Here is a 27,626-nt window from a genome sequence, read left to right as displayed (position 1 = left end):
TGTGTGTGTGTGTGTGTGTGTGTGTGTGTGTGTGTGTGTGTGTGTGTGTGTGTGTGTGTGTGTGTGTGTGTGTGTGTGTAGGCGGTCAACACAGAACACTAGAGGGAGTGCTTGGTGTATTTGACACGTCAGATCATGCTATTTGTGTCAAGCCATTGTTTCAAACATTACAGACAAGCTGATAATCAAGCAGTGCACATGCACATGCAATTTTTGCATGTGGCAGTGTTATACCCATTAGCTTATAAAACACTTTAAATAGACAATAACAACATGCCACTACAAAAGTTAATTTGTACATAGCCTGAAACAACTGGATAGTCTTTGCTATGTATATAAGTTCTATGTCGTTAATTTATTATCCTGTTATTTGAAATAAATTTATTCCCACATTATTTATGTTTGTGATTTCCTCCGGAAATGCAGCAGAGTGTGTAGTGTAGTTTCACTGACTATTTGGCCCAGTAAAGTCCGCACGGTCCACCCATAGATCCATGGGTCCGCCCACGGTCCGCCCCACCGTCCACCGGCTGCGATGTGTTACGCGCCCCTGGGTTAGAAAAAACAGGAAAGGAAAACTTCACAGAAATGGCGGATGGCGCTACAACTCTTAAAGGCTTGCGAGCTCAGATGGGTAAGGTTAACCCGGATCATAATGCTTGTTTGGCTCTATTTTATCTTGTAAAATGTCAATTACTCGCTGCGTTTGCCTGGCCCGTGCTCGGCTAACCGGGTCATTTGAACGCTTTGTAAAGGCGGTTAGCAAGTAGCCGCCAGATCGGTCTATAATGGTGAGGTTTCAATTAACAAAGACGAAAAGTTATGAATTCATGAGCCTACACGTGGTATTCTTTCATTATTTAAGTTCTCGTCGGTTTTAGGTTTGTTCGTCTTGTTTACATGAGCCAAAGTTGTAACTTGTTGTGTGAAAGAGCCGGTTGACATGCAGAAACTCGTCTGACTAGCGTTAGCTTACAGCGCATCACTTTATGACTGTGCGCCTGTGTCCAAACAATAATAATAAGTCAGTAATAACCAGGCCATTTCATCCATCAAACTCATCAGTGTATAATATCTGCTTTGTGCTTGTGATAGGCGTTTGCCCTCCGTGTATGTGACGCCAAAGCTACTACTGAATGAATGGAGACTCCGTTTGATAAAGTGAACTAACGTTATATTTTCTTCTTTTAAGAGCAGGCCAGATCATCTTGTACTGTTTTGTAGATGTTGATCTGCTCACAATGTTTATCACACCCTCCTTTTAGCATATATTATTCCATCTTAGTTTCTTAACAGCTTTATTCACGACCATGCATACTTGAACCGTTGCCTTGTGAGACATTTTAAGGAGGCCACGTCTTCAAAGTGATGGCCCATGCGTAAATGCAACAGTGGATAACTATTTGATTTGATCGATCAGCATTACACCAGTACAGTTATTTGTCAACATATGGCAAACCCCCTCCACTGCCCAGAGAGAGAACATCACAACAATGTCTGACCTGAATTTAAGATAATGCAGGAGAGACAGGCCTGTGACAGGACACTACTTGGTGGTGGTATAGCGACAAAGCAATGCGTATCCCTTGAAGTAATATGCATATTTAGTCTGGAACCTCTGCAGTATGACATTTTTGTCTAAGCACTGGCCTGATATATTGTTACATTTCTATATGCTCCTCTAGAAATACAAATATGTTTGGATCATTGATGCACTAATTGCTGTTTTACTTTTGGCAACAGTGTATATTTGACAGTGCTCCTCTTCCTGTTCCTAACTTTTTCAGAGTTTGAACTGGAATTCTCATCCACCCATACTTGTGGTTCTACAAAAATGTCTGTTCAGTCTAAGTTGAGGTTGTATTTTTACTTCAAGTTTCAGATTTAGCATGTTTTCTCCAGACAGGAGGGGGGGGACTGGAGCTGTACATAGATATTTCCACAAGAATGTGTGCAAGCTTATACAATGGAGGAGTCTGCAGCAAGTCACTCTGCAAGGCTGCCCTGGTCAGCTGTACTGTAGCTGCTGTTGAATCAAAAGCATGACAAATATTTCAGAGTTGGTTGAATTTAACCGAAAGAGGAAATGGACCTGCCTTAATTCTACACAAGGTCTTTGGAACTATGCCCTGAAATGCTTTCTTTTAGTACTACATGCTTTATTTTTTACTGATGAAATCCATTAGTCTGTGCACACGCTCAGATTTGAATTGCAAAACAAAATCATTTGTTTGAAGTTCAGACTGGCATCACAATATTTGAGGCTGTACTTAATATTTGTATTCATTCACTAAAAATGTTGGGTATTAGTTACACGTGAAGTCTTTTTTAAAGGTGTGAAATTGGACCTATTAGATGAAGGAGAAAGCCTGTGTCATCATTAACTTACTTCAAATAGCTGAGGCTTACCTTTGCACGTTAGCACTAAGTAATCCCACAGAAGCCTTGTGTGGAGCACGAGCAAATGAAACTACAGTAAATATGTTCGAGTTTAGTTTAGAGTTTAGAGCAGATTAATGTAGTTTTTCTATTGACTTTTGATTTTGTGCAGTTGGTTTGTTGAAATTGACTTAGGTAAATAACGTTCAGCCTTGTTTTTAAGTGCTTCTTTTTCAGTGACTGCAGTGTGCTCCATACAGCTTCAAAGCAAAGCTACATTTGAGTCCAAAGAGAATGCACCATCTAATTTCAGAAGGATTGACGTATTCCATTGTAACATCATAATTGCAATAGGTGTTTTAGACTAGAGAATGAGATGGCAGATATTTATCAATGATACACATTGTTGTTGTAGAGATGTGCAAAATTAGAAAAAAATTAGTGTATAATCACTGCAACATGTAGTAATGCAATATTGCAAGGGTATTACCTGGTTTCAGATGACATAACAATTTAAAGGCCAATAATATTTTATACTTATCCCCTCGTTTGGAAGTATGACCCCATTACAATCTAAAATATGAAAACTGACTAGAGATGTTACAATAACCGAACTATTGTGATATCGTATCGTCAAAAGTCTCAATAATATCGTGGAAGGTCACAGTATATCACATTACAAGTTCTTTTGCTTAAATGCATGGTTTTATAGTTGCAACAGCTTATGAACATCGGAAACTACATATTCCATGATTTCAGTGCAGACAACATGTAGATATGTTTTTTTTAATTGAATTGATGGAAATAATTCACACCAAATCTTCCCAATGTATTTTAAAAGCAAAAAAGTGTTTCATGTACAATTATATTAGCCTCTTCAAAATATCGCAATAAATATGGTACCGTGAGATGAATATCGTGATAATATCTTACCATGAGATTTGGATATCCTTACATCCCTAAAACTCACCAATAAAATTATTATTAGGACTGGCTTGCCTTGATCAATTACGATTTTCAATTTGATTTTATCTGACAACAAGCTTCAGAAATGTGTATGTCTTGATGTTTGCAGCCAGTGTAATTTTGGTATAAATATGTCCGTTAATACTATTATTCAAATACTAAAATATGACAACAATTTCAAATATTGATCTGTTGCAATTAATTGATTAACTTGCTTCAACTTCAAGTCAGATTTTTGTTTCCTGGGAAGCAATATCTTTTTCACTAAAGCAAGGAAAAATCAAATGATAAAAAATGGTTCTTGTTTCTTATTAATAGTGGACTGTGTGAAGGAGACAGTTGGATTTGTGCGTGACGAGGATCTCCATAGTGATGAAGTGATGTGTGAGGGCTCTTTGCATGTCTATGACCACAGCACACCTGCCCCATACAGACTACTGTTCAGTCAGCTCCATCAGCAGTCCTATCTGTAAGGGCTGGCTTCAGTACTGCTAATGGGGCTTTTACACAAACTCCTGCTCAGATACTGCATGTCACTGATATTTAACATGAGCATAAGTCTAGGCATCTCATGATTATTACTATGCTGTTCAATAAATTAGACATAAACTGGCACTCAATAGGCATGAAATATCAAAAATATCGTGAATGTTTTTCTGCACCATCTATAGTAGGTTTAACAGGTTTGTCAAAAGTATCAAATCAGATACAAACTGATACTAAAACTAATAATCCAAACTAGATACTCATTTGAGCAAGTATCAATATTGCAAAAAATCTGTCTTACGATTATGAGCTTTAGAACAAGTGAAAGACCTCATACTAAGATAAAGTATTATGATTTTGTATATGAATATTACATTCTATTTCTAAAAAAGGAAAATTTTATCTCCATTATGGTATCGTAGTTGGTATTGAGCACTGAGTGAATTTGTGAGTTACGTGACAACACTAGTGTACAGTGTATAATAATAAAAATTAAATCGCCCTCTTCCAGCACTGAATATTTTTCAGATTGAATGCATCTTTTACTTTCACTACGGAACTAATTGGTGCTATTGATATGTTGCAGTGTTGCTGGGGGTGTTATGCATATGCCTATGGTGGAATGTTCAGCAGTTTCCATGCCAACCACAGTGCTAACATTAGCAAACATTTTCAAAAAGTTTTAAGATAGTCTGAAATCTTAAGAACAAATACGAAATGTTTTTAAACCACACATTTTCAGAAGTCTGATCATTACGAGTGTTCATGGTCCTGTTTTAGTTTTTAACAAAAAAGGTGAGAGTGACTAACTGAAAAACTGTTGGCTAATGCTAACAAGCTTGTCACAGTAATTTTATGTGAGAGAGAGACTTGTTGAACAGCACAAATCAGCTCACCAGTTTTAGTTCAGATCTTTCTGCTCAGATGTTAAAACCGGCTCAGATTAAAGTCTAACTTGATTAACAGATCCAATTGTCAGACAGAGAAGAGCCTTCAGTTAGCATGACATCAGTTGCAAAGTATCAATATGAATCATAGATACTATTTACTTAACTGCTAACATTGAGCTAATGTGCCATTTATTTACATGCCAATACATTTAAATAATAATGATAATTTAAATGGGATTATCTTGCTTATCATAAGGTTGATGTTTTTGGTGGTAATAAAATGGTCTCCACCAGCATGTTTCACATGTACAGTGGTAAAGTTTGTTATGACTGGCCTTAAGTCGGGCATCACTGAGCTGTAGTCCTGTGATTACTCATTTATGACTTGTGCATTTGGATGTGCAGAGACGGAGGAGAGAGAGTAATGTGAGACAAAGGTTTTTGACCATAGGCAGAGCAAGGGCAATGGAGATACATGATCTGCTCTTCTCCTCATTAGATCACTCAGCTTTAGGATTACCCACAATGCTGTAGTCTGAGGTCACAGCACTTAACTTGGTTGTTTTTACCCCCTGGATCACATAGATGTACCACTAGAGTCTTCATACAATTCATTCATCCAGTTAATTGTAATTGCGTCATAATATTGAGCAGTATTATACAAATGTCTGTTGAGGGTCTTGCTTGAATTAAAATTGATATAGACTGATATCAGTTGGTCAGTATTTGCACTTTTTTAGTGTATCTGATATCTTTCTTAAACACTTCTCCTACAGAGGCCGATATTTTGTTTGGCCTGCTCTCTCATGCAGTTTGTTGTAAAACGAGGCTGTGGGTGAATTTATATTGAATTCAAATGAGGTTATTTGGGGAAATAATCTAATTTTAATTTAAAAATCAGCCTTGCCCATTGGCCCAGAAAGTGACACCTTAATAATTAGAATGTGTACCTGGATGAGCTGAGTGTGATCTGTCTGACACAGTGGAAAAGAAGGGAAGAGGTCCGGCTGACTCGAAGCTTCATAATGCTTCATCACATCCTCCTTGTTCCTTCCTGCGTCTTTCACTTCAAACTTCTCTTATTTTTTACATGGAGTTTGAGTGTGCTAAGGCGAGATGGTAACTGCTGCATCACATGAATTGTTTGCTACTTTGTATGATTGGGATTTGAATGAAAATGTATTTCCTTTGTGGTAACTGTCAGCAGGGTAGTTTATCATGCTCTGTACACACATTACATTTCATTTGTTGTTTGTCTGGTTAGTTTAGTTTTGCCTTGAAATAACTTCAACAAAAACAGTTTGCCTGGCCAACCAAGACTGCACACAAAGACACATCGTCTGGGTTTATGCCCAGAGTGCAAATCAGTGTGATTGACAGGCTGAGTAGCCAATCACAGAAATGCTTTTTGCATTGTTTGTCATGAGAAGCAGCAGAGGAGGCATTGATCAGATTGTGGATCCTTGATTAGAAAATACAGGGAGGAGAATCCCAGAGACTATAAAGCACCATGATACTTTTTTTGTAGAATACACTGACAAACTGCCTTTGCCTATTTTAGAGGGAATAACTTGTATTTATTTATTGTAATTTTTTTTCTCTGTAGCCCAGAGAGTAGTTTGCATGAGTTCACAGTGCTGGTCCTAAAGGTGTTTCACAGCGGCCTGTTTGACTGAGCTTGTGACAGAGTGCAGTGTGCTGGCTCCAGGCTGCACTGAGTGGGGTGTGCACATGGCTCAATAGCTGGATTGTTCAGTACTTTCAAATCTGTTGGATCTATCTGGGGAGCAAATGAAATATATGTATATTTTTAATAAAAATGTTGCAATGGTTGCAGTTCTGGTCTTTGATGTGATTGTATTTTTCTGCTATGTTTTCGTTTCCAGCTGCTGCAGCGCAGGCCCAGGCTGAAGAGCGGAGAAGTCTCACAGGCACCAGTCCTGTGCCTGCAGCCAACACCGCCGCTAAAGCTCAGGGCTGTAAACCAGGTAAAGTACGCACACTCTGTCTGTGCCTTGCTCCTGTCTGTGCCTTGCTCCTGTCTGTGCCTTGCTCCTGTCTGTGCCTTGCTCCTGTCTGTGCCTTGCTCCTGTCTGTGCCTTGCTCCTGTCTGTGCCTTGCTCCTGTCTGTGCCTTGCCCTGTCTGTGCCTTGCCCCTGTCTGTGCCTTGCCCCTGTCTGTGCCTTGCCCCTGTCTGTGCCTTGCCCCTGTCTGTGCCTTGCCCCTGTCTGTGCCTTGCCCCTGTCTGTGCCTTGCCCCTGTCTGTGCCTTGCCCCTGTCTGTGCCTTGCCCCTGTCTATGTACTGCTCTCAAGGCTTAAACACACTGTTGTCAGGCCTTACTACAGCTAGTCCTTAGTCATCATCTTATAACAGGTGACATGCCTCCGCAGCAGCACAACACACTCTGTCACTGTGTCTACATGCTCCTTTATTTGTCTGTACTTGTTCAGTTATTGACGGTGCCACATTAAGAATAGACGACAAACTGAGAGTAGCAAGAGAGAGAAGAGAGGAAGCAGAAAAACAACAAGGTAAGAATATACAACTAGATTTTTATTTTAGAAAGTGAACTAGATCAGTGGTCCCAAACTTTGTGTAGTGGTGTACCCCCTCAGACTTTTGATGTCCAGCGGCATACACCCATAGGTCATTCGGCATACACCTGGGGTATATTTTACAATCGTTTGGAAACCACTGAATTAGATCTAAAGTAAATTCTTTGTCCTGTTGTACAAAGAGTAACATTCTTTTATTCCCCTATTTTGAAAAAGCTCTACGAGAATCCCAGATTATGGAGCGGGAGCGAAAATCTAAAATACAAGTGGAACGTCAAATGGAAGAACGGCAGAAAAAAGTGGAGGAACAACGAAAGAAAGAAGAGCAGAAGCGACTGGCGGCGGAAGAGAAAAGGAAGCAGAAACAGGAAGAGGAAAAGGTGCTCAGCGCTCACGAGGATTTAACAAATATTTATCTTTTCACTGAATTATTTTTCATACTTTGAACAAATAAAATTGTCTGTGTTCTTAGGAACACTATAAAGCAGTGATGCTGAGGACACTGGAGCGGAACCAAAGAGTGGATCAGAGGCAGAAAAGGTGGTCTTGGGGAGGGCTCGACTCAGATGGACGAGCAGGTAAGAGGTTTTAGTTTGAATTTACAATTTTTATTGGGATTATTAGGTTGTACACTTGTGATGTCATAAGGTTATACTCTCCTCATATTTTAAAATCTATTTGGAGGACCGGTCAAAAGAGAAAATGCAGATGGCCATTACCAAGCTTTTCCACAAGAAAAACTGCCACAATGTCTGAATCTTTCATGGAGTTATACTGGAACGTGCCTGTCTGAAATTCTGATGTCACATTTTAGCATGAAACTAAAGTGAACATAAATCATAAATTATTTCCCAATTGCTTATTTGGACAAAATCTTTTCAGTTATAGAAATTAACTGGTAGATCACTTTCCTATATATTTCCTATATGTCAATGTTTTTCTTACCTTTACTTTTAGTGGAGGTTGTGCATCACCTACATGTAATTGCATTGTATTGTAGTGTTCCTCCCTGAGAGATTTGTATCCCTACAGGAGACTCTGATGCCAGCGCCTCATCTCCAGTAACTATAGTAATCTCCCCTGCCTCTCCAGAAAAGCCCCTGCGGAGTCGACAAGGTTTTATTTTGATAGTTTGAACCAGCACGGGCACTTAGACATGTACAGTTTCCTCACTGAACCGAACCCTCACCAGTTCTCTTCATTAACAGTTTTTCTCTGCAGCATGAGCTTTGGCCTGGGCAAATCTTATGAATATGCTGGATATATGCACTGTTGTTGTTGGTAGTGTTGGTTTTTGGTGTGAAGTGAGTTTTGCGTTGTTTGCAGAAGCCTAATTTGATCAAGAAGCATGTGACATGTCAGTGCTCTTAACAGTTGTCTTTACTAACTCTTAATACAGGAAGTTTCTGAAAGTAAACATGGTGCATTTCCACATGAATAGTCTTTTATCTCAACACATTGTTGGGCTATAGGGTTTTGTGTTTATCCTTGAACTGTATCCCTATTGTTGTGACCCAAATGCCCTCTCTATCACCCGGCCTCCAGTGTAAACCCTTCCTCCCTTGTTTGTCTCTCCTCCTCCTCCCTCACAGTGGACAACCGTTCCACATCCACCACCAACCTGAAGCAGCCGTCCGAGGCTGGCATCAGCAAACGCCTCTCCTCCTCCTCCTCCGCCCTTGGCAAATCTCCCGATAAGAGTAAGTCCTCCTTACCTTTGTGTTGTCCTTCCTCTCCCTTTCTCTCCTCAGTTGTTTTTAACCCTTTCAGTGTTATCAGCTGTTAGGCTGGTATGCATTAACAAGGGTCATTTATTGCCATTTTGAAAATTTTAAAATGTAAAAGCTGTAAATCTCACTAATCTGAGGTTACGTTGTTAGTGTTATCCAGCCTTAGAAAATCTGATTTAAGTGATTTTACTATTTCAGATTACATCCAGTTAGTATTTCAGTGGTAGTCTTATTTTATGTACTTGTGTGCCAAATTTGATTGCTGGGTGTTTCGTCATTGTGTCCCAGGTTTTAAAGCCAGAAGTTCATCTTGTAACCGGTTGCCTAGCAACCGTAATGCTGCACAGGTTACTAAGGAGGACGTCAAAAAACCTCAGGTGGAGCAGACAGGTGCAAAAAAAAATAATTTTTTAACTAACAACATCATATAGTCTAGCATATGCTGGTCTATAGCATGGTCTAACCAATCAGTTCAGACTATACATTTCAGTTTATTTTCTCAAAATATTTTATCAGTCTTGAATTATTTATTATCCTTTTGATATAAGTCTATATGTAATGGGTTTGGCGTGTTTAGCCATAACAATGTCATGTGTGTAGGCCGTTCCATGAAGATGAGAAGCTCCTCCCTTACTCGAGTAAGTGTGGCCAGACCACAAAGCCCTGCCAAACCTGATAAGGGAAGAACGGATGATCAAGGTGGCTGGCATGAACAATCAACCTTTTTGCCTTTTTGCCTCTGTGTTCAAGACTAGCATGCATTTGCACATGAGCTTGGCGGGGTTATTACACATTTTCTCAACACCTTTCAGTCTCATGGAGACATTACTCTTCAGATTTTTCATTTCAGATATCTTCCATCTTGTCTCTTGTCACGTTCCCAAATAATTGTGCAAGTTGATGTGCTTTCTAACATGTTTTTATCCTCAGTCCTGTGTTGCAATGTCTCCTAACACAGCATGGTGTCTTTTGTCACAAGGCGCTGATGGTTTTCTTTTTAGACAATGTCATTATTCTGCATCACAACTAGAGATGCACCGATCCAGCTTTTTCAGTCCTCATATCAATGCTAATGAGTCATTACCATTGTTTATTCATTAAACCAAATGAAAATAATTATTTAACTATTTAACATGAAAACATGAATCCTTCAGTATTGCCCACATTACACAGATAATCTATATTGATCTGGGAAATCTCTCTGAATTGGTCCTGATAACAGTATTGCTGCATCTCTAATCACAACCATTTCAAATTCACTCTTTCAGAACTAACAACAACATCTTTCTATTAACTCATTGTTCAATGTATTGTTTTGTCAAATGCAAAATGTGTTTTTTGTGATGAAACTGGGTAAATACAGCAACGGCAGCATAACTGCTAATTTCTGGCCCCTGAATACCCACTTACAGCTGCCCACTTTAGTGTAGTGTACGATTTAGAAAGCTTGAGTGTAGAAAAAAATATACACTTCTATATTTTTCCTTATCTGTGGCCAAGATTCAGCAGTGCACATTAATTTCTACATTCCTTGATACATTTGATTAATTTCACAGAGCAAGTGTATTATAACCTTTGGTCTGCTTCTCCCCTGTAATATGGTGTGTTGTCTTTGATGTTCACAAATGTCTCTCCTCCTCAGTTGTTAGTCAGTACAACTCTACAACTAAAGGACCCATTGATTTGACTTGATCATCTAATTCAGCTCTGTATTACTACTTTTAATATACTTAGCTTTGAAACTAAATACTCTTCCATGGTGTCCTTTCCCCAGCTGGAGTCTTAGGTTACAGTAAAGATATGTTGTTGTGGACACATGTAAGACTATTTTGATGTCTTGATGCTGAATCTGAATCTATGTTAAATCACATGGTGACCTTTTCAAAATTAACACACTTGTTTCCCTTGTCCTCTCCTTCTTTACCCCACTCTTTCTTCTGGGTCTTTTCTTTCTCTCTTTTTTGGGGGGTATTTCTCGGCCGTGTAGCTCGCAAGCCACCGGTCAGCTCTGTGGATGAAGGGCTTCTTAGTCGCCTGCTCACACCCACCCAGGCCTCACTAGCTAGGAGCAAGAGTGCTGCTGCCCTGTCCGCTGAAGGAACAGATTCTCCAGGTAACATCCACATAGACATATGAGGAGGGAGGATGGCACAGACTCCTGTTTGACAGATTATTTATAGTATAGTTTATAGTAGAGTGATCCTTTTTTATTTATTGCTCTTCTTCTTCTTTCTTTCACAATCTTAAGCAGTGTGGTAGACGTGTAGGGCTCTTGCTCTTGTTTGTTTGTGGTACACATGCTAGTCATTTGCTCTAAACTAGTGTCATGTGAGGCTGCATGGTCTGTTGGTGCAGACACATCAGCCCTCAAACTCACATGCACTCTGTGACTGGACACAACTGTGGATTCTGTAGTAAGAGTTAGTTACTGTGAGTTAACCTGTTGTGCCTGAGGAGGCTGACTGTCCCGAAAGATTTGTCTTAAGCTGCTTATGTGCGGGACTGTGGTACATCAGAATTATTCCATAGATAATGACACACACTTACAATGTTTCTTGGTAGCTTTAGAGGGACTTTTAATATATCTGACAATACTTTTAATAACTGATAAAACATGGTCATTTGTTCTCTGTAGGTCAGTTTTCTGTCATTGTAGAGGACCAGCCTTGTTCATGGGCACGTTTTGACTTGTGTGTGACTTCTGCTCATGTCATTTCTTTTGGCTGTTGACAGCTGCCTAAATGATCCAGAAGGTACTTGTGGGTAGGGCACAACAGGGACAGTTCTCCAGGTTAAGGATTATCAGGGCTAATCTCTCAATCTGACACAGCAGGCTTTTAGCCTGGAGACAACAGTGATTCCCCCTTTTACTGCTTATGCTGCCCTTTGGCTACAAGAGAACTGTAACATATTGTTTTTATACAGTAAGGGAGATCCATTTGCATTACATTACATTCATCTTTTACATAGAAACCTGTTGCCTCTGTCATAAGAGTAGAAGGTACTATTGAAGTTGATGACTCAGCGGACTAATCTGCATTTGTGTGTAAATGTGTGTTTGTTGTGTAGATCCTTAACTGAAGGTTGTATTTTCTTTGTGTATAGAAGCTTTGGGATCTTTTTGGAGATTTTATTGTGTGATTTTTTGCCCATACCAATCAGACCCATTTAAACCTGCTGCCTGCTCATGATGCTCTTTCTAAAAAATGGCTTTCTTTTTGTGCTCTTGTCCCCAACAAATGAACTTTCCCGCTACTTTCCATTATCCTCTAAACCCTTTCATATCCCTCTGTCTCTGGTTCCTTCCTGTACATTCCCTTTTACTCGCACTCTGCTGCTTTGCTCTTCACCATTTTTGCCCCCCTCCACTCCCCTCACCGGCCGTGCAATGACTTGTCCTTTACCAGAGTGTCACCTGTGTCCTCGCTCAGCCTCTGCCAGCCCACTGCACCCATCGCGTGGGCCCGTCCGGAGCCGCAGCAGTGATCGGCACAAGAGTGGCATGAGCACTTCTGTGTCTGCCGATGGAGCCCTTGACCATTCAGTGGTAATAGAACACTTCTGGTTCAATACTTATTCTGGTACTTTTTTTTGAAAGATTTTCCTATTTTGTGATCATTAGCAAAATGAATCCCAGAAAATGACAAAAAATGTTCCAACAAAATTGCTCTGCATTTAAATAAGTGGATGAAGCATTGACAGCTTGCCCATATATATTTATGCAAGATGCTAACTATAGGCAAAATGAATCAGAAGTTTAATGGGTTATTGTACAGTCCTGACAACACCACAGCCAGCACTGGGTTGTTACTGGGTAGCCTGCGGTGACTGGCTCCAGTGCTCCTCCTGTGCAGCAGAGAAGGCTCTCATTGTGATCGCGTGAGACAAAGGCATCACAGTGGCCTGATTAGAGACTGACTATGCAAAGCAGACCCAGCCCTGACCCATGGGCCTAATGTTAAGACCAATATTACATTCATTGCTACAGTATGTCATTAACAACAACAAACTTGTGTTTCTTGTAGTTTACAATTAGAGTGAAAATACACTTTATTCTTTGTATATGACATCAAATTGCATTTTGAATTTCTATTTACATTTTCTTACCTCTGCCTCCATTAAAGAAGAACAGGCCGACAGGAGCACAGCGTCCAGCCTCCCCGTCTACTTCCACACGAAATCGCTCTCCATCCCCTGCCCCCAATGCAGCTCCAATGAGAACTCCCTCCCCAGGAGCAGCCAAGTTAGTAAAACACTTAACACTGACACATATATAGAATTTTTTTTGTTTACAGTTATGTTGTTTGTTTTGTTTTTTTCTAGGCAAAATTCAAAAGCACGACCCCCTTCACCTGGTGCACTGAAGCAGCGCCCTCCATCTCCTCAGCCTATAACGTCCAAACCTCCACCCATCCAGAAACCAGCTCTTACACCAACAGGGCCCCCCACCCTCAGAAAAAGAGACTCAAAATCCAAGGATTTGTGCTCTGTTCAGCCTGTGGGTGCCCCATCACCAGACTCCAGCAAAGCCAAAGAGAAAGATGGTAAGCGATGAACTGTGGTTCTGTGAATAACCTCTTGTATACTTTTTAAATTTCAGAGGAAGATGTTGTATTCAGAAGGAATAGTAGCATTAGTGGAAAATATGGCTATTCAAGTAAAATAATGTCCTGATTTACTTAAAACATGGAGAACTAGCAACATGCTTGTGAGGTGGAATACATTCTTATTTAAATGTTAGAGCAGTTAATTTAAAGCTGTATACAGGTACAGTTTAAAATTGTGTTGATTCCACAATAGGAGTTGAAATACTATTTGTTTTCATTCCCTGAGCACACAAGGGGGAGTGAGGTGGCACAGCTCAGTTTGCAGTAAATCTCAAAGGAGCTGGAGGCCCATTAACCCCCAGCTGCAGACACTTCCTGTTTCAGACTTGGGAGCTCCCACATCTGCCACCATCTGGTCAGAGTGGTGCTCTGCAAGTGATTGTGCCATCAGTTGTACATCCAGGGCCCTGTATTCATAGCTGGTCAAGCTTTTCTTTCTGGGCATTTTAACATAGAGCTCTACTTTAATTAAAAGTTATGGAGTAGTTCCATTAAACCAGGGCTAAACCAGAAGGCGCCCCACTAACTCTCCAGTCTCTGTAGCCTAGTGCCCTGAGCTTAAGTTCTCATAAGAAACCAGCAGCAAATGTATTGTAATTAAACCCCTCAGTTTTCGGTAGTTCATTTTAAATAAACTCTTTTGTTTGTTTATTTGTTTTGTTTTGTTTTTTATTAAGGACAACAGAATATAACATTTAGAAAATAAAACAACAATCAACATTTAACAATTACAATATTCAGCATAAAACAAAGACAAAAACATAAAGCAACACCCACAACACTCATAACAAATACAAAACAACAACAACAAAAAAAGCTCCTCCATGTCCCCCCAACCACCCACACCGATAAATAATGTGATAGTGCAAAATAAATACACCGCAAGGCTCCCTCACATTGACACATTGCGGCCAATTCATAATTGAAATTCCCTTTTGTTTCATTTCCTTTCTTTTTTTTTTTTTTCCCTTTTTCCTCTCCCCCCCTCTGTCATTTTTAAATAAAAAAAAATATATATATATTTTTTAGTCCCTATACTTAAACTAATATTTACTTTTACCCATCCATCCATCCATTTTCTTCCTCTTATCCGGGGGAAGCAGTCTAAGCTGGGACTCCCAGACTTCCTTCACCCTAGACACGTCCTCCAGTTCCTCCGGGGGGGGACACCAAGGCGTTCCCAGGCCAGCCGAGAGACATAGTCCCTCCAGCGTGTCCTGGAGGGACACGCTGCGTGCCCTGTCTTCCCCGGGGCCTCCTCCCGGTGGGACATGCCCGGAACACTTCCCAAGGGAGGCGTCTAGGAGGCATCTGGAACAGATGCCCGAGCCACCTCAGCTGGCTCCTCTCGACGTGGGGGAGCAGCGGCTCTACTCCGAGCTCCTCCCGTGTGACTGAGCTCCTCACCTTATCTCTAAGGGAGCGCCCAGCCACCCTGCGAAGGAAACTCATTTCGAGCGCTTGTATCCGCGATCTTGTCCTTTCGGTCATTACCCAGAGCTCATGACCATAGGTGAGAGTAGGAACGAAGACTGACCGGTAAATCGAGAGCTTCGCCTTTCAGGTCAGCTCCCTTTTCACCACATCGGTCCCATACAGCGACCGCATCACTGCAGACGCTGCACTGATCCGCCTGTCAATCTCACGCTCCGTCCTCTCCTCACTCGTGAACAAGACCCCGAGATACTTGAACTCCTCCACTTGAGGCAAGGACTCTCCACCCACCCGGAAAGGGCAAGCCACCTTTTTCCGGTCGAGAACCATGGCCTTGGACTTAGAAGAGCTGATCCTCATCTCTGCCGCTTCACACTCGGCTGCAAACTGCCCCAGTGCACATTAAAGGTCCTGGCCTGATGGAGCCAACAAGACAATATCATCCGCAAACAGCAGAGATGAAATCCTGTGGTCCCCAAAAAGGACCCCCTCCCACCCCCGACTGCGCCTAGAAATTCTGTCCATAAAAACAATGAACAGAACCGGTGACAAAGGGCAGCCCTGGCGGAGTCCAACATACACCAGGAACAGGTCTGACTTACTGTCGGCAATGCGAACACAGCTCCTGCTCTGGTCATACAGGGACCGGACAGCCCTTAGCAAAGGGCCCCGAACCCCATATTCCCAGAGCACCCCCCACAGGACACCACGAGGGACACGGTCGAAAGCCTTCTCCAGATCCACAAAGCACATGTGGACTGGTTGGGCAAACTCCCATGAACCCTCGAGCACCTGACGGAGATTGTAGAGCTGGTCCAGTGTTCCACGGCCAGGACGAAAACCACACTGCATTTACCTTTACCATTTTTACTAAATACCATTACCATTATTATACCATTACTTTTACCATTTTTATTATCATTTCCTTTTATCATTTTATGTAGTTTATTACAAACTCAAATCATAATTTTAAGGCATCTCTTTTTTTTCTTCTTCCCCATTTTTAAATACATTTTTAGTCCCATACTTAAACTAATATTATTTTCACCATCATTTCCTTTTCATCATCTTTCACCACCCGTCACAATCTCAAAGCATTTTTTCTTTTCCCCTTTTTTTGCATTTATTTATTTATTTTACTATAAATTGTGGATATATGAATAGTATGTATGTCCCTACTTTAAATCCTTATGGCCGACAACAGTTTATATGCTATATTTAGCATATAAATACACAGACTAATTTTCTCACAGGTATTTAAGAACTTCCCAGCTCTTTATACTTTTTTTTTTCTCTTTGTCCGTTTCAATTGTATAACCTTCCCAGGTTAAGTATTGGTAAATATATTTTTTTAAATAGTTAATATTAAGTGAGAATAGATTTTTTGCTTTGAAAATAAAACATTTTCCTAGGGTTATAATTAAATTGACAAGATCACTTCTATTTTCAAGTCTCCCAGTAAGGCAGAAGCTAAATCTAATTTAAAAATCAAACCTAACTCTAAACATATCTTCTCTACCTCCTCCTCTACCAATTTTGTTGTTTTTAAACTATAGATGCAAAAGGTGGAACAGGCACTAACACTGCAGCTGAAGCTGCCAAGATCTTGGCCGAGAACCGCAGGCTGATGCGGGAGCAGAAGGAGAAGGAGGAGCAACTGAGGATACAGAGGGAAGAAGAGGAGAGGTAAGCTCATTTGTATTCATATCCTTTAATATTCATGTATGACATCACACGCACACAGCTACAAACATTTAACATTATTTTTTTCTCAGAGTCAGATTAGAAGAAGAGAAGCGATTAGCCGAGGAGGCCCAACTGAAGCGGCTTGAGGAGGAGAAGCAGCTTGCAGAGGAGCGGAGGATCAGAGAGGAGGAAGAGGCTCGTCAGGCTGAAGAGGAGAGAGTGAAGGCAGCTGCAGAGGAGGCACAGAGACAGGCTGAGCTCCAGAAAGAGAAAGAGGAGGCAGAGGCCCGGGCCCTGGAGGATGCCAAGAGAGTTCAAGAGGAGAGGGAGCGTCTCATGCAACAGAACCAGCAGGAGCGCATGGAGAGGAAGAAGGTATGAAGTAGCGTGTAGCAACAGTAGTGGAGTGTTCGTCCGATCCAAAGGTTGCCGGTTCAATTCTGAATTCAAATTCATCACAGGTTGGGGGTGTGTTTCCACCTCCCAAAAATGAATGCCTCTGTGTGTGTGCATGCGTGTGTGCGTGCACATACAAATAGGTGAACTGGTTCCTTGATGTAAAAAGTTTTGAATGTCTTTATTGTGGAAGAGCACTATATAAAAATATGACCATTTACAAATTACCAAGTAATAGTAAAGTCAGATCACTAAATATACCGTTGTGTTTTTCCCAGAGGATTGAAGAAATAATGAAGAGGACTAGGAAAGGAGATCAGAGTGACTGTAAGGTTAGTCAACCATATTCAGTTTTTGTATAGTATTAAAAGTATAAAAAGTGTACTCTTAAAATGCTTGTACAAGTGTGCTTATAAATAACTTGAGGGCTGTGTTTAACATCATCCTTTGTTTTTGTAGAAAGATGAAGATAAAGACATAAATGGAGATGTAGAAGATGTAGAAGTCCAAGACCAGGATCTGGACCAGGACTGTGAATTTAATGGTAGGTAAAGATGTGTAATTGAGCATATACATAATTATAAAAGACTAATGGTTTTCTGTGGTGCATCAGACACCAGTGAGGCTTTAGCTGAAGCTGAAAAAGCTGTGTGTGAACTGTCTTCTGGAGAGCCCATACCTCAAGAGCCTGTGTGCAGTGTGAATGGAAACCCAGAAACAGAAGACAAGGAGAATAACAACGGTCTGAGCACAGAGGAGCTTCCACCTGACAGGTACGACAACATTAGTACTAGTAATGCACCATTTAATATGTAATTATATGCTAAATAAAAATGATCATTTGAGCATTATTTGTTTTTGTGCATATTCATAAGAAAACAATTAAATTAAGGACTTGTTATTTACTCACTTCTTTTCCAGCCTTGTGCCCAAGACTCGTGTTGTGGAAGGCTCGGAATTTGTGAATGAGCAGGACTCAGCCATTGTCGTCTCCGGTCTCAATGGAAAGTCTAACCAGTGGAGCTTTGAGGGCCTCATTGACCTTAATGGTCACAACAGCCGTCCCCTCATGGAGGCAGGGGACTGTAATCAGGTTTTACTGGACTGTGGTGGGACCCCTGATGGGAACAGGGTTACATTTGAAGACAAAACTACTCCTGTAAACACAATTCATTCCTCTAATCAGCCTGTTTAGCTCCAGGCCTCATCCTTTTTCCACTGTTTGGTTCTGAAGGACTAAATTCCTTTTCTTTGTCATGTTCAAGTTTAATGATATTTTATAATAATTTTGTTTGTTGGGGTACATTAATGTAACTTATTAATTTTGCTGTATTTGTTATAGTTAATGCATTTGTATAATACGATTACAGACTACACATTTATCATTTATGTACTGAGGCAATATAAACTAGAAGGACTGATAAATGTGCTGTAATCTGAGTGAAGGTGGGCTGCGGTCCTCCCCAGTTTAGCATGTGATCTATGAATTACTTGACCAGCTGTTTTCTGCAGCAACCAGATGTATGGCCTTATTGTTTTCTTATTTTCCAATATTTAAAGTTCAATATTATATTGTTTGGGTTGTTTTAAACTTCACACCACACTCTACCATCTGCTTAGAGTAGACCCACTATCCACGTGATTCATAGCTTTCCAGACTTTATTTTTGTGATTCCTCTTTTGGCCACCAGAGGCTCTAGCAGCACAACTGTTACAAACCAACGACTAAAGAAAGCCTGATGGAGGTGTTTGGTCAGTGAAGTTTTAGCAATTAGTTTCAGTAAGGCTTATGGTCCTTTTAGGTTTTATTTGTTTAGGTGTATGTTTACTAATGGAATTACTGTACATTTTGTAACTGAATTTCAGCTTGTTTAAAGCAAACATTTTAAAACTAAAGCACAATTTCCTCTTTTGGTGAGGTCCACTAGTTTCACATTGTTACAAAGCTGGACACTTAATCACAGTGTTCCAACCAAGTGATATGCCTGTAGGTTGTATGTTCTGAGTTCTCATAAAACTTAAGAAATCCCAGTTCACTAGCTGCTACTAACAAACCGCATTTCAGCCATTTAAATGTACATAGCTACATAAAATATAACTGATGGTTGACCGATGATATATGAAAATGCAAGTCTACATATTTAAATGTTTTTGTATTGTGCATAGCCAGTATTAGGCCAGTGGAGCCCTATTGGTGATGGAAGGCTTAGACGTGAATTTGTGAAAAGTTGGTGTCAGAAGGTAGCTGTTTGACTCAGGCCTTGTGTTACGGCATTCAGGAAACTTTTGTCAGCCATAAACCCCAACTTGTTGTGAAAATAATATTTGCTTGTTACAGCAGGGCTGGTGGTAAAACTTGATAGGTGTGGACCTAGATTTCTGCCTTTTCAGACTTAATTTTTTAGCCTTGAAAAATGAGCTCAAAGAATGTTCAGTCGATCTTTAGTTAAAAAAAGTCCTCATACCAGCCCATTTCAATTTGTAACTAAAATAAAAAAATGAAATTTATATGTGCACCAATGTTTTCCAAGCCCTTTTTATGGTTGTTCCTGGAGATGTTCTAAAATGCTGCTTGAACAGATATTGTATATATTCCCAGCCTGCTGCTTATCAGGGACCTATACTCATAAATACTATGACTCCTTCCTCTCAACATTACACAAGAACTGTGTCTTAAAGATTATTTTTATTATAATATAGTTAACAAAAAATGTCTTCACCTCAGCCTCGACAATCAGTCCACCTAAGGAGGGCACCTTTGAGTCTCCATTCCCCGCCCTGTTTGTTAAGAGGTTAAATTGGACTGTAAATATGTTATTGAAAAAATTCAAACTGTTAACAATAAAGACTTACAAATTAGAACTTTGCCATTTCTTTATTTTCAGAGCGAAACATCTGAACATTTTTATTTGATCCTTTACGGATTGGCAACATTCAGAGGCAGTGACTCTTTTTAGCTGGCATGCTTGATTTCCTGTAATATAGCATCTGCTCTCAAGCATTTGTAATCTGGATTAGACAATATTAATGTGCAGCAAAACCTTCTATTTACATAATGTATACATATGCTTCAAGCTACTGAGTTCTGTCTAAAACTGCCGGTCTACAATTATTAATGCAACCTCAGCATATTCCATAGCAGTACTACTGTTGCCATGTGCATGATCAGGTTTTACAGTTTCTTTGCACAGTCGGGGCAGTAAATGTGGTCACCGTTGATGACAAAGCGCTTATTGGCCAGAGAGGGAACACTTCTTGCAGTTGAAGCAGTACTCATGCCAGGAGTAGCCCTCGTAGTTGACCACATTTGTGCCATGGCCGAAACCTAGATTTAAAAGCAATTTAATAAACATTGATATTTTATAAACATGTCTGTCCAATCAAGTACACAGATGTAATCTATGAAGATTGGGAATAAACAAAAACTTCAGTTTTGGGGATGCTCAGACCTACTCATTAAAATGTAGCTTTTCATTTTCCCACCTTTTTTATAACTGCAAAATACTTGGCTGGGGAAGAATGTTCTGTACACTTGATGATCAACACAGGATCTCCACAGTGGTGTGTACTCTCTCCACTACTATTCTCAACAACAGATCTTGGGCACCAATGACTGTCTACGACAGGGAGGTGCCCAGCTGCTGGAGCTTAATGCCCAGAAGACAGTGGAGATGTTGAGGATGAACTCAGCCCCTCTGATGTTTGTTTTGTATTTAAACTGTTCCAGATTTATATGTTGATATCTTGCCTTATAATACAAGCTAATTACATTTTTACGATATATGTAAATATTATATAGTTACACGTGGATTCAACCACCCCCTGGTCTCACCTGTTATTGGGTTCTTGCAGCCATGGCATTTCTTGGCCACATCTGTCTTGTAGCAGTCAACGCAGTAAACATGGTTGTCATGGGAGGTGAACCGAGTCCCTGCCAGAGGTTTACTGCAGGTGCTGCACTTGAAACACTCCGAATGCCAGGGCTGGTCCTGATAGCTGATGCCTCCAGAGGTGATGGGCTGAGGAAACAGAAAATCCTCTTGTACCACTAATATACTGAACATTTTAATGGCTGGTGAACTGTTTTGGTCTGTGTACCTGCTTGCAGTGGTAGCACTTCTTGGCAAACTTCTTGTCATGGCATGGAGCGCAGTAGATGTCATCTCCTTTAGCCAGGAAGCTCTGCGTGCGGATTGGCTGCTTACATTCAAAACAGGTGAAGCAGTCCTCATGCCATACTTTATTCTTGTATTCCACATTCTGGGATCCTGAAACACACGTTTATATAAAGTACTAATTGGTAATACCAAAAACATTATTTTGAGCAGAGCAATCTACATTGTGTTCAACCAGATAGCATTCATGACTGCAGCATGTTACCTGGCATCACCACCTTGTAGCAGCCCTGGCAGCGGTTGCCATCCTCCCTTGAGCTGCACTTGCCGCACATGATCTTGCCATCGTCCCGGGCACAGAAGGGCTCATTGGCCAGGGGCTTATAGCACTTGGCACAACGGAAGCAATCCTCGTGCCAGTGGCGGTTTTTATGGTGCAGCTCCTGAAAGCATAATGTAATGTAAAGTGTAAACAAAGAGTAAAGTCTCCCTTAATTAAACTGGGGTTTGCATTGTTCATGTTGTGGAGTCAGACTCTGGGTCAGAAAGAAGATGTGGTGATCCAAGACAAGTAGATTGAGTGGGTACGAAAGTGCTTACTGACCCCTCTTGGCCTTATGCATCTTACTTAGCTAAAACATGAGGTACAATACTTTGATTGCAAGACATTCTCGCTGCCTTGTAAGGAGAAAGAATGCTCTAAATGTGGTAAATGAGCCGGACTGGACCTTGGCATCAGCTCCGATGGCACGTTTGCACTCAGCGCAGGTGTTGGCACAGAGCTTGTCAAAACACTTTGTGCACACGTGTTTGTCATCCTTCTTCACATACTTCTTCCCATGCAGGTTGTCCCGGCAGTAGTAGCAGTCAAAGCGGTCTGTCATGGTGGAGCTCACGTAGTGTCTAGGGCCTGCCAATGTACAACAACAGAGCGTGGTTTGTATTCAGGGTTATCTCAAATGATTAGTTTGCCTAGGATGGGAAATTTACATAAAAAGACTTAATTAGCAAATCAGACATAAAATTATCGCCAAAATGGGTGTGTCATAACAGCAATATGCAATTGTGGGAGACGGAAATGAGTTGCCTATCAGTGGGAAAACACTTTTACAGAACCTCTGCAGATTAAGCCTTATGTATATACACCACATCATCCTCTGTGTTCAACATTCATAGCTTGACAATGACTCATGAATGATAATAACTTCAAGTATGTGTTGGATGTGTTGGCGTTATAGCGTTTCAAAAGCATAGCAAATTTTCTGTATTACAGAATTTTATAGACAGAGGAACAGGTCCCATTGCTTTAACGAAAAACTCTCCAGCTGCAGCTATACTGAAAACTGTCCTTTTATATTATGTTATAATATTATAATTCCTGAACACATAGTTTTCTCCTTAAAAAAAACAAAGATACATCATCTACATGAGCATACTACACAGATGAGGTATGTGTGAGTAGAGTAAAGTGCACTCATATGAGCCTGTCTGCACGCCTCCAGCTTAAGTGACTTTTATCAAGCCCTCCCTGGAAAAGCTTAGGCCTTATTTATAGACTTGTGTATCTGCATTATTCCCCCACACAAAGAGCAGACTTCAGACCTTCTGACACTGTCCAACACAAAATGGAGTCTACATATTTCATGTGGGATTGCATTTTTTTATGAGTCAGTCTAAACACAGAGATCTGGATTGCCTTGGTTTGTTCATTCATCAGCATTCCTGTGGTCCCATTGGAGTGGCCTGAGTGGTTTCCTGGAACTACTCTAACAGCTTATCAATGTTGTAGCTGAAAAATGTTCACACTGGAACATGCTCAAACGGGTCAGCCAGACGATACATAGCCAAATATATTAAAACAATAGATAGAATTATTCATTGGTAATCAATAAAAAATGTGAACATAATTTAAATGTCATATATTACACAAAATTGACTCGTATGAAACTTTAAGCCATGTTTGAATGTCTGGAGTTGAATATAGTTTTATTCACACATGTCTGAGGAACCCTTTAATGATTAGTCTACAAAATGCTGTGTTCCACCTTGTGATGTTATGAAGTGGTAGTTATTAAGTTAACAGTTAACTTTTACCTTTAGTTCAGTAGAGATTGGAAATTCCAGGGTTGAAATTATCCAAATGATACTAATGAAGGTGTAAAAAGTTTTAAAACACAGTGGAGCACTTCCTGTATTGCCACATGACATCACAAAGTGGAACCGTGTTTTCAGTTTGAGAAAAGAACACAGCCTGAATATGTAGGGTTTGTGTGTGACATGTGTAAATCAAATAAAACATAACTCCAGGTATGTTTGTGATGAGGAAACAACATTAGAAAATAAATCAGAAAATAGTAATAGTAATATGGGCCCTTTAAACCTAAAAAAAAAAGAAAAAAAGAAAAAAGCTAATTTGAATTTTTGTATCACAAATGAATTACTGTTTCTGATAAACACTGATATATCACTTATAATGGCTCAGAAATGGTGATACGCATCTGGTTAAATGAAACAAGCACCCTTTTGTTTGGGGTGCTCTGATCTTCTGTGTCTCAATAGAGACTCTTAAACTTGCATAACTCAGATAGCATGGTTCAGAAGTCTATGTCTATGAATACAGTGTGAATAAAAGGTTCTTTTGTCGCCCTTTTATGGCTCTGTCCCAATGTATTTGAAACCTGACATCCATCAGATTCACCATTTGGTAATTACATTCTATAATAAGACCATTTAGATTCGAGTAAATAGTTCTTTTTTTAGAAACATAGTGGAAATATTTCTAAGTGCAGCTATTTTGAAGAAGTATACACAGCTTGTATCGGCAGCTGTGCATCAGAGGTAAAAACTGGGGCATGCCACACCACTCTCAAATCTGCCCAACTTAGTCCATGTATCAATCCAAGCAGTCAATATTATCCAGCAGGCTCTATTTAAAGTACAGTGACCTTCCATAGCCCGGGGCAAATGAGCAGAAGACCAGTGGGACTATGTAGCTATTGTGGTACGATGAGATGTGGAGATACGTAAAGCTTTTGTTATGACAGCTGCCCCCCGCTCAAACAGCCATGGTATGTACCCACATTCTGCTCTTTATGGACAGGGCTAAACCACTTTAGCCCCACTGGGAAGTCCAACTGGAAGATGCAAAGGTCAAAGGAGGATCAGTTATGGAGGTGAGTCACAGCTATGGAAGAGATGGGATTAAAGGCGCCATGGGAAGATCTGATGCAGCCAGCAAAGTTTCTTGGTCTACAACTGGACATCAATAGCAACAGGGCTACAACAACAACAGGGGTGGGATTAGGATGAGTAACTACTGTATTATATAAGATTGTTCTAAAAGTGTTTGTTATACTGTTGAAATACAATATATATCATTAATGAGGGACTTCACCTGTTTTACTCCATAGATCATGCAGACCATCAGTAACAATTTGCCTATAAAATCAGGTATTCCGTGTGTGATTTTTATTACACTGTTGGGGGTTTAAGACGCAGGTCATATTTAAATGATGTATTTCCATATTGGACAAGCTTAGCCCTTGTGCAAAACAAAAGATGAGTTAGTTCGGTTTGTTGCACTGCAAAAAAACAAAATCTATCCAAGTTAAGAGGACATGAATTAAGAAAGTTTTATCATGATTTGAATAAATTTCACCTGACGAGTAAAATTATCTGCCAGTGGAACTTTTTGTACTTAAAATATAAAAAAATATCGTACTACACTTAAAATAAGGAACAAATTTAAATGTTGCTTGAATTAAGAAAAACACACTTATTCCACTTTTACCTGTCAAGTTGACAGGTAAAAATAAAATAAAGCAGAATGATCTCAATTTAAGTCATTTTAATTTAGCTATTGTTTTTTTGCAGTGTGTAATCGTAATTAAGAGGAGAGTTGGAATACGGTAGGTCAGACCTGGGCACTGTATGGCTCCTGAGTCACATACAGCCCTTTGGTTGACTCTGATCGGCCCGTTTAAGATTATTTGAAATTATGAAATAAACATATTTTATAATTTTAACTCATAAATGGACTAAAGCTGCATTGCTTTTATTTTAGAGGTGTTTTTATATGGTATTTTTTGTAAAGCAGCCTCATTATTTCATTGCCTCATCATAGCATATACTTACCAGAAGTCAAAACTTCTGCTTTTTATAAAGAAATACAATTAATATTATACAGAATTGAGTTAAGCATTTTGGCGTGGCCCTCCACAATATTTTCTGTTTCTCATGTGGCCCACGGAAAAAAATAATTGCCCACCCTTGTTGTATGGCAAAAAACATTTCTTTTTTTTTTTTTTTTTTTTGTGGTTTTCAGATTCTTGAATGTTATGGCATACTTCTGGTTGGTGGGCAAGAGCCAGATTTGCCATTTGATTGTATTGTACTCTCCATGAAATATCTAAAAGGTAAATTCATAAAAGGTGACCATGATGATTGCTATTAGAAACCTAAGAACTCACTACATTTCAACAAAAATCTCATCTATCTGTATTAATGGATTATGGAATGCTGCGTAATCTGAAACCCAGCAATATTTTTTATCTGGGTTTTCAGTATTTACTTAATGAACATAAACTTTTAATTAGTACCATTTAGCACAAAAGAGCCCCGTTTATTCTTCCACAGAACAAACCTCGCTCTAAAACACATGATTTTACTGACAGAAGAGTGGCTGTAGATCTCTTGATTAAAAAGGCCTGAGCTGATCAGTGACCATTAGACATGACTGAATCATCAATATGTGCAGGTTTAAGTATTTTCATTTGTACCCAAAAGCACAAGTGCCTGTGTTTTGGGTTCTCTTGACCAACACCGCTGGGGATTAAACATCAATTCTGCATTAACTTCAAAAGCAAAAGCAACATAAGCTCATACGCTCACAAAACATTATATATATTTATGTATATTTATGTATTAGCAATCACAATAAGAGAAGGCATATGTTCAAAAACAATCTACAGAAAGATAATTCAGTCATTAAAAACACTAAATTGCTGATACCTGAGTGTCTGTAGAAAGTCATGGTTGCTCTGGTCTGTTGGTCTATATGTAGAACGATACAGTAGCATCCAGAGAGGGTCAAAGCTGCAGACTATTTGGCGTAATATGGGCAGTGGTCTATATACCCTTCTGTGACCCGACCCTCACAACCCTCTGCTCCTTTTTAGGTTTCCCATAAGACATTAAAGTGCACAGGACGGGGGACTGTGTGGACTGATTTGTTGCATTAAGTCCACGTTGAATTCCGTTGCTATAACATCAGGAGTAAAAATACCAGAATGATAAAGCCACAGGGGAAAGCAGATACCCCCACCACCATCAAGTGAGAAATATTGTTCTGATCCTGTACAAATGACTACACTAGGCTGTTATCACTGGATCAAGTAGTCCGCTTCACGCTGCCTATCTACGCTGGTATGTATGTTTTGTATTCATTACAGAAACGATAGGCAGGTAATTCAGATTTAGAGGACGGAGTATATTGTTTCAGTGGTATAGCATATTTTTTCTACAGTTCTTTTTAAAATAATGATTTTGCCTTTTCTTTCAATAATAAGATGATAGACCATATAAAACCATCTGCAGACTTATAACAAACTGATGAGGCGTCTACTGTCTACAACTGCAAAGGGCATCTGGTTGTGATTAAGAGTTTGATTTAGTGCATACATTAGGTTTGTCCTGTTGTACTCTGTCACCCAATTATTGCAAACCCACGAGCTCTAAGTAATGACTGTAATGACCGGGTGGGCTGAGGCTGGCAAAGCTTTCCAGTAGATGGACTGCTCCAGGCTCTTTGTAAACAATCGGATGGGAAGATCTTTGTTTTACTGCAGTTTAATGTGCTTCTTAGATTACAAATAGATCTTAAATAGCAGCACAGTACTGTTTGTGTTTTATATTTGTAATTAAAGACGCACTGTGTAACTTTTCTGGTGGAAGGCACCACCACCTGCTCTTCTTTATTGAGAATATTTTACTGTAGGTGTCTGTGTAATCCTCCAGGTATCTGGGTAAATTATTACAAAATGTCTGTGTAATCCTTCAGTCATTCAGGTTATTGAAAAAGAAAATTCAATTCTGTCAACTGGACAAAAGTTTCAACAGTCGTCCAAGAGGCCTTGTCAGTTCTGAAGAAGATGAAATGAACAGAACTGAAGAAACCTCTAGGATGAATCTTCACTAAAACATTTGATGCTGACAAAATAACATTTTCTTTTACAATTTTACAGTAGAGCATTATACTGGCAATATATAAGATAATAATATATGCTATAGTCTGAATAATGAGAAATATGTACATAATATGTCTAATTTCAGTCTAATGTAAATTTCAATTGTGTCTGTTTCTTAAGCTTCTCATAATCATA

General features: G+C 39.8%; 2 protein-coding genes across 20 annotated transcripts; one reads left to right on the top strand and one right to left on the bottom strand.

The window, feature by feature from the left end:
- The first annotated feature begins 504 nt into the window (after positions 1-504).
- On the top strand, positions 505-19,993 carry map7d3 (MAP7 domain containing 3). 19 transcript variants are annotated; one of them, XM_055158859.1, is made up of 19 exons: positions 505-634; positions 6,608-6,709; positions 7,174-7,254; positions 7,495-7,658; positions 7,751-7,856; positions 8,311-8,394; positions 8,871-8,978; positions 9,297-9,398; positions 9,609-9,707; positions 10,996-11,121; positions 12,440-12,555; positions 13,136-13,251; positions 13,332-13,552; positions 16,606-16,735; positions 16,825-17,110; positions 17,410-17,463; positions 17,591-17,675; positions 17,745-17,904; positions 18,053-19,993. In XM_055158859.1, the coding sequence occupies exons 1-19, from the start codon at positions 589-591 to the stop codon at positions 18,324-18,326; spliced, it is 2,460 nt and encodes an 819-aa protein (XP_055014834.1). In that variant the 5' UTR covers positions 505-588; the 3' UTR covers positions 18,327-19,993. The 19 variants fall into 19 exon arrangements, with proteins under 19 accessions (XP_055014834.1, XP_020779074.1, XP_020779073.1 ...); XM_020923415.2 differs by having other exon boundaries at positions 13,133-13,251; XM_020923414.2 differs by having other exon boundaries at positions 12,416-12,555.
- On the bottom strand, positions 19,988-26,531 carry fhl1a (four and a half LIM domains 1a). The gene is given in 7 exon segments (XM_020923369.2): positions 19,988-20,376; positions 20,378-20,456; positions 20,964-21,150; positions 21,230-21,399; positions 21,512-21,689; positions 21,975-22,156; positions 26,257-26,531. Coding segments are annotated over 7 exon segments (891 nt in total). The 5' UTR covers positions 26,279-26,531; the 3' UTR covers positions 19,988-20,303.
- Positions 26,532-27,626: the final 1,095 nt, after the last annotated feature.

The sequence above is a fragment of the Boleophthalmus pectinirostris genome, unplaced genomic scaffold, assembly GCF_026225935.1.
Source record: "Boleophthalmus pectinirostris isolate CB_2022bp ecotype Guang Dong unplaced genomic scaffold, ASM2622593v1 HiC_scaffold_23, whole genome shotgun sequence".
NCBI classification, from domain to species: Eukaryota; Metazoa; Chordata; class Actinopteri; order Gobiiformes; family Gobiidae; genus Boleophthalmus; species Boleophthalmus pectinirostris.
The sequence above is the reverse complement of the archived record's forward strand: the minus strand, read 5'-3'. Positions and strand labels throughout refer to the sequence as shown.

Excerpts from the sequence above, each read along its gene's own strand:
- map7d3 (XM_020923413.2), top strand. The coding sequence starts at position 589 with ATGGCGGATGGCGCTACAACTCTTAAAGGCTTGCGAGCTCAGATGG. Across the intron at positions 12,556-13,132 it reads GAGCCCTTGACCATTCAGTG|AAGAACAGGCCGACAGGAGC; the intron begins GTAATAGAACAC and ends CCTCCATTAAAG. Across the intron at positions 16,736-16,824 it reads CAGAGGGAAGAAGAGGAGAG|AGTCAGATTAGAAGAAGAGA; the intron begins GTAAGCTCATTT and ends TTTTTTTCTCAG.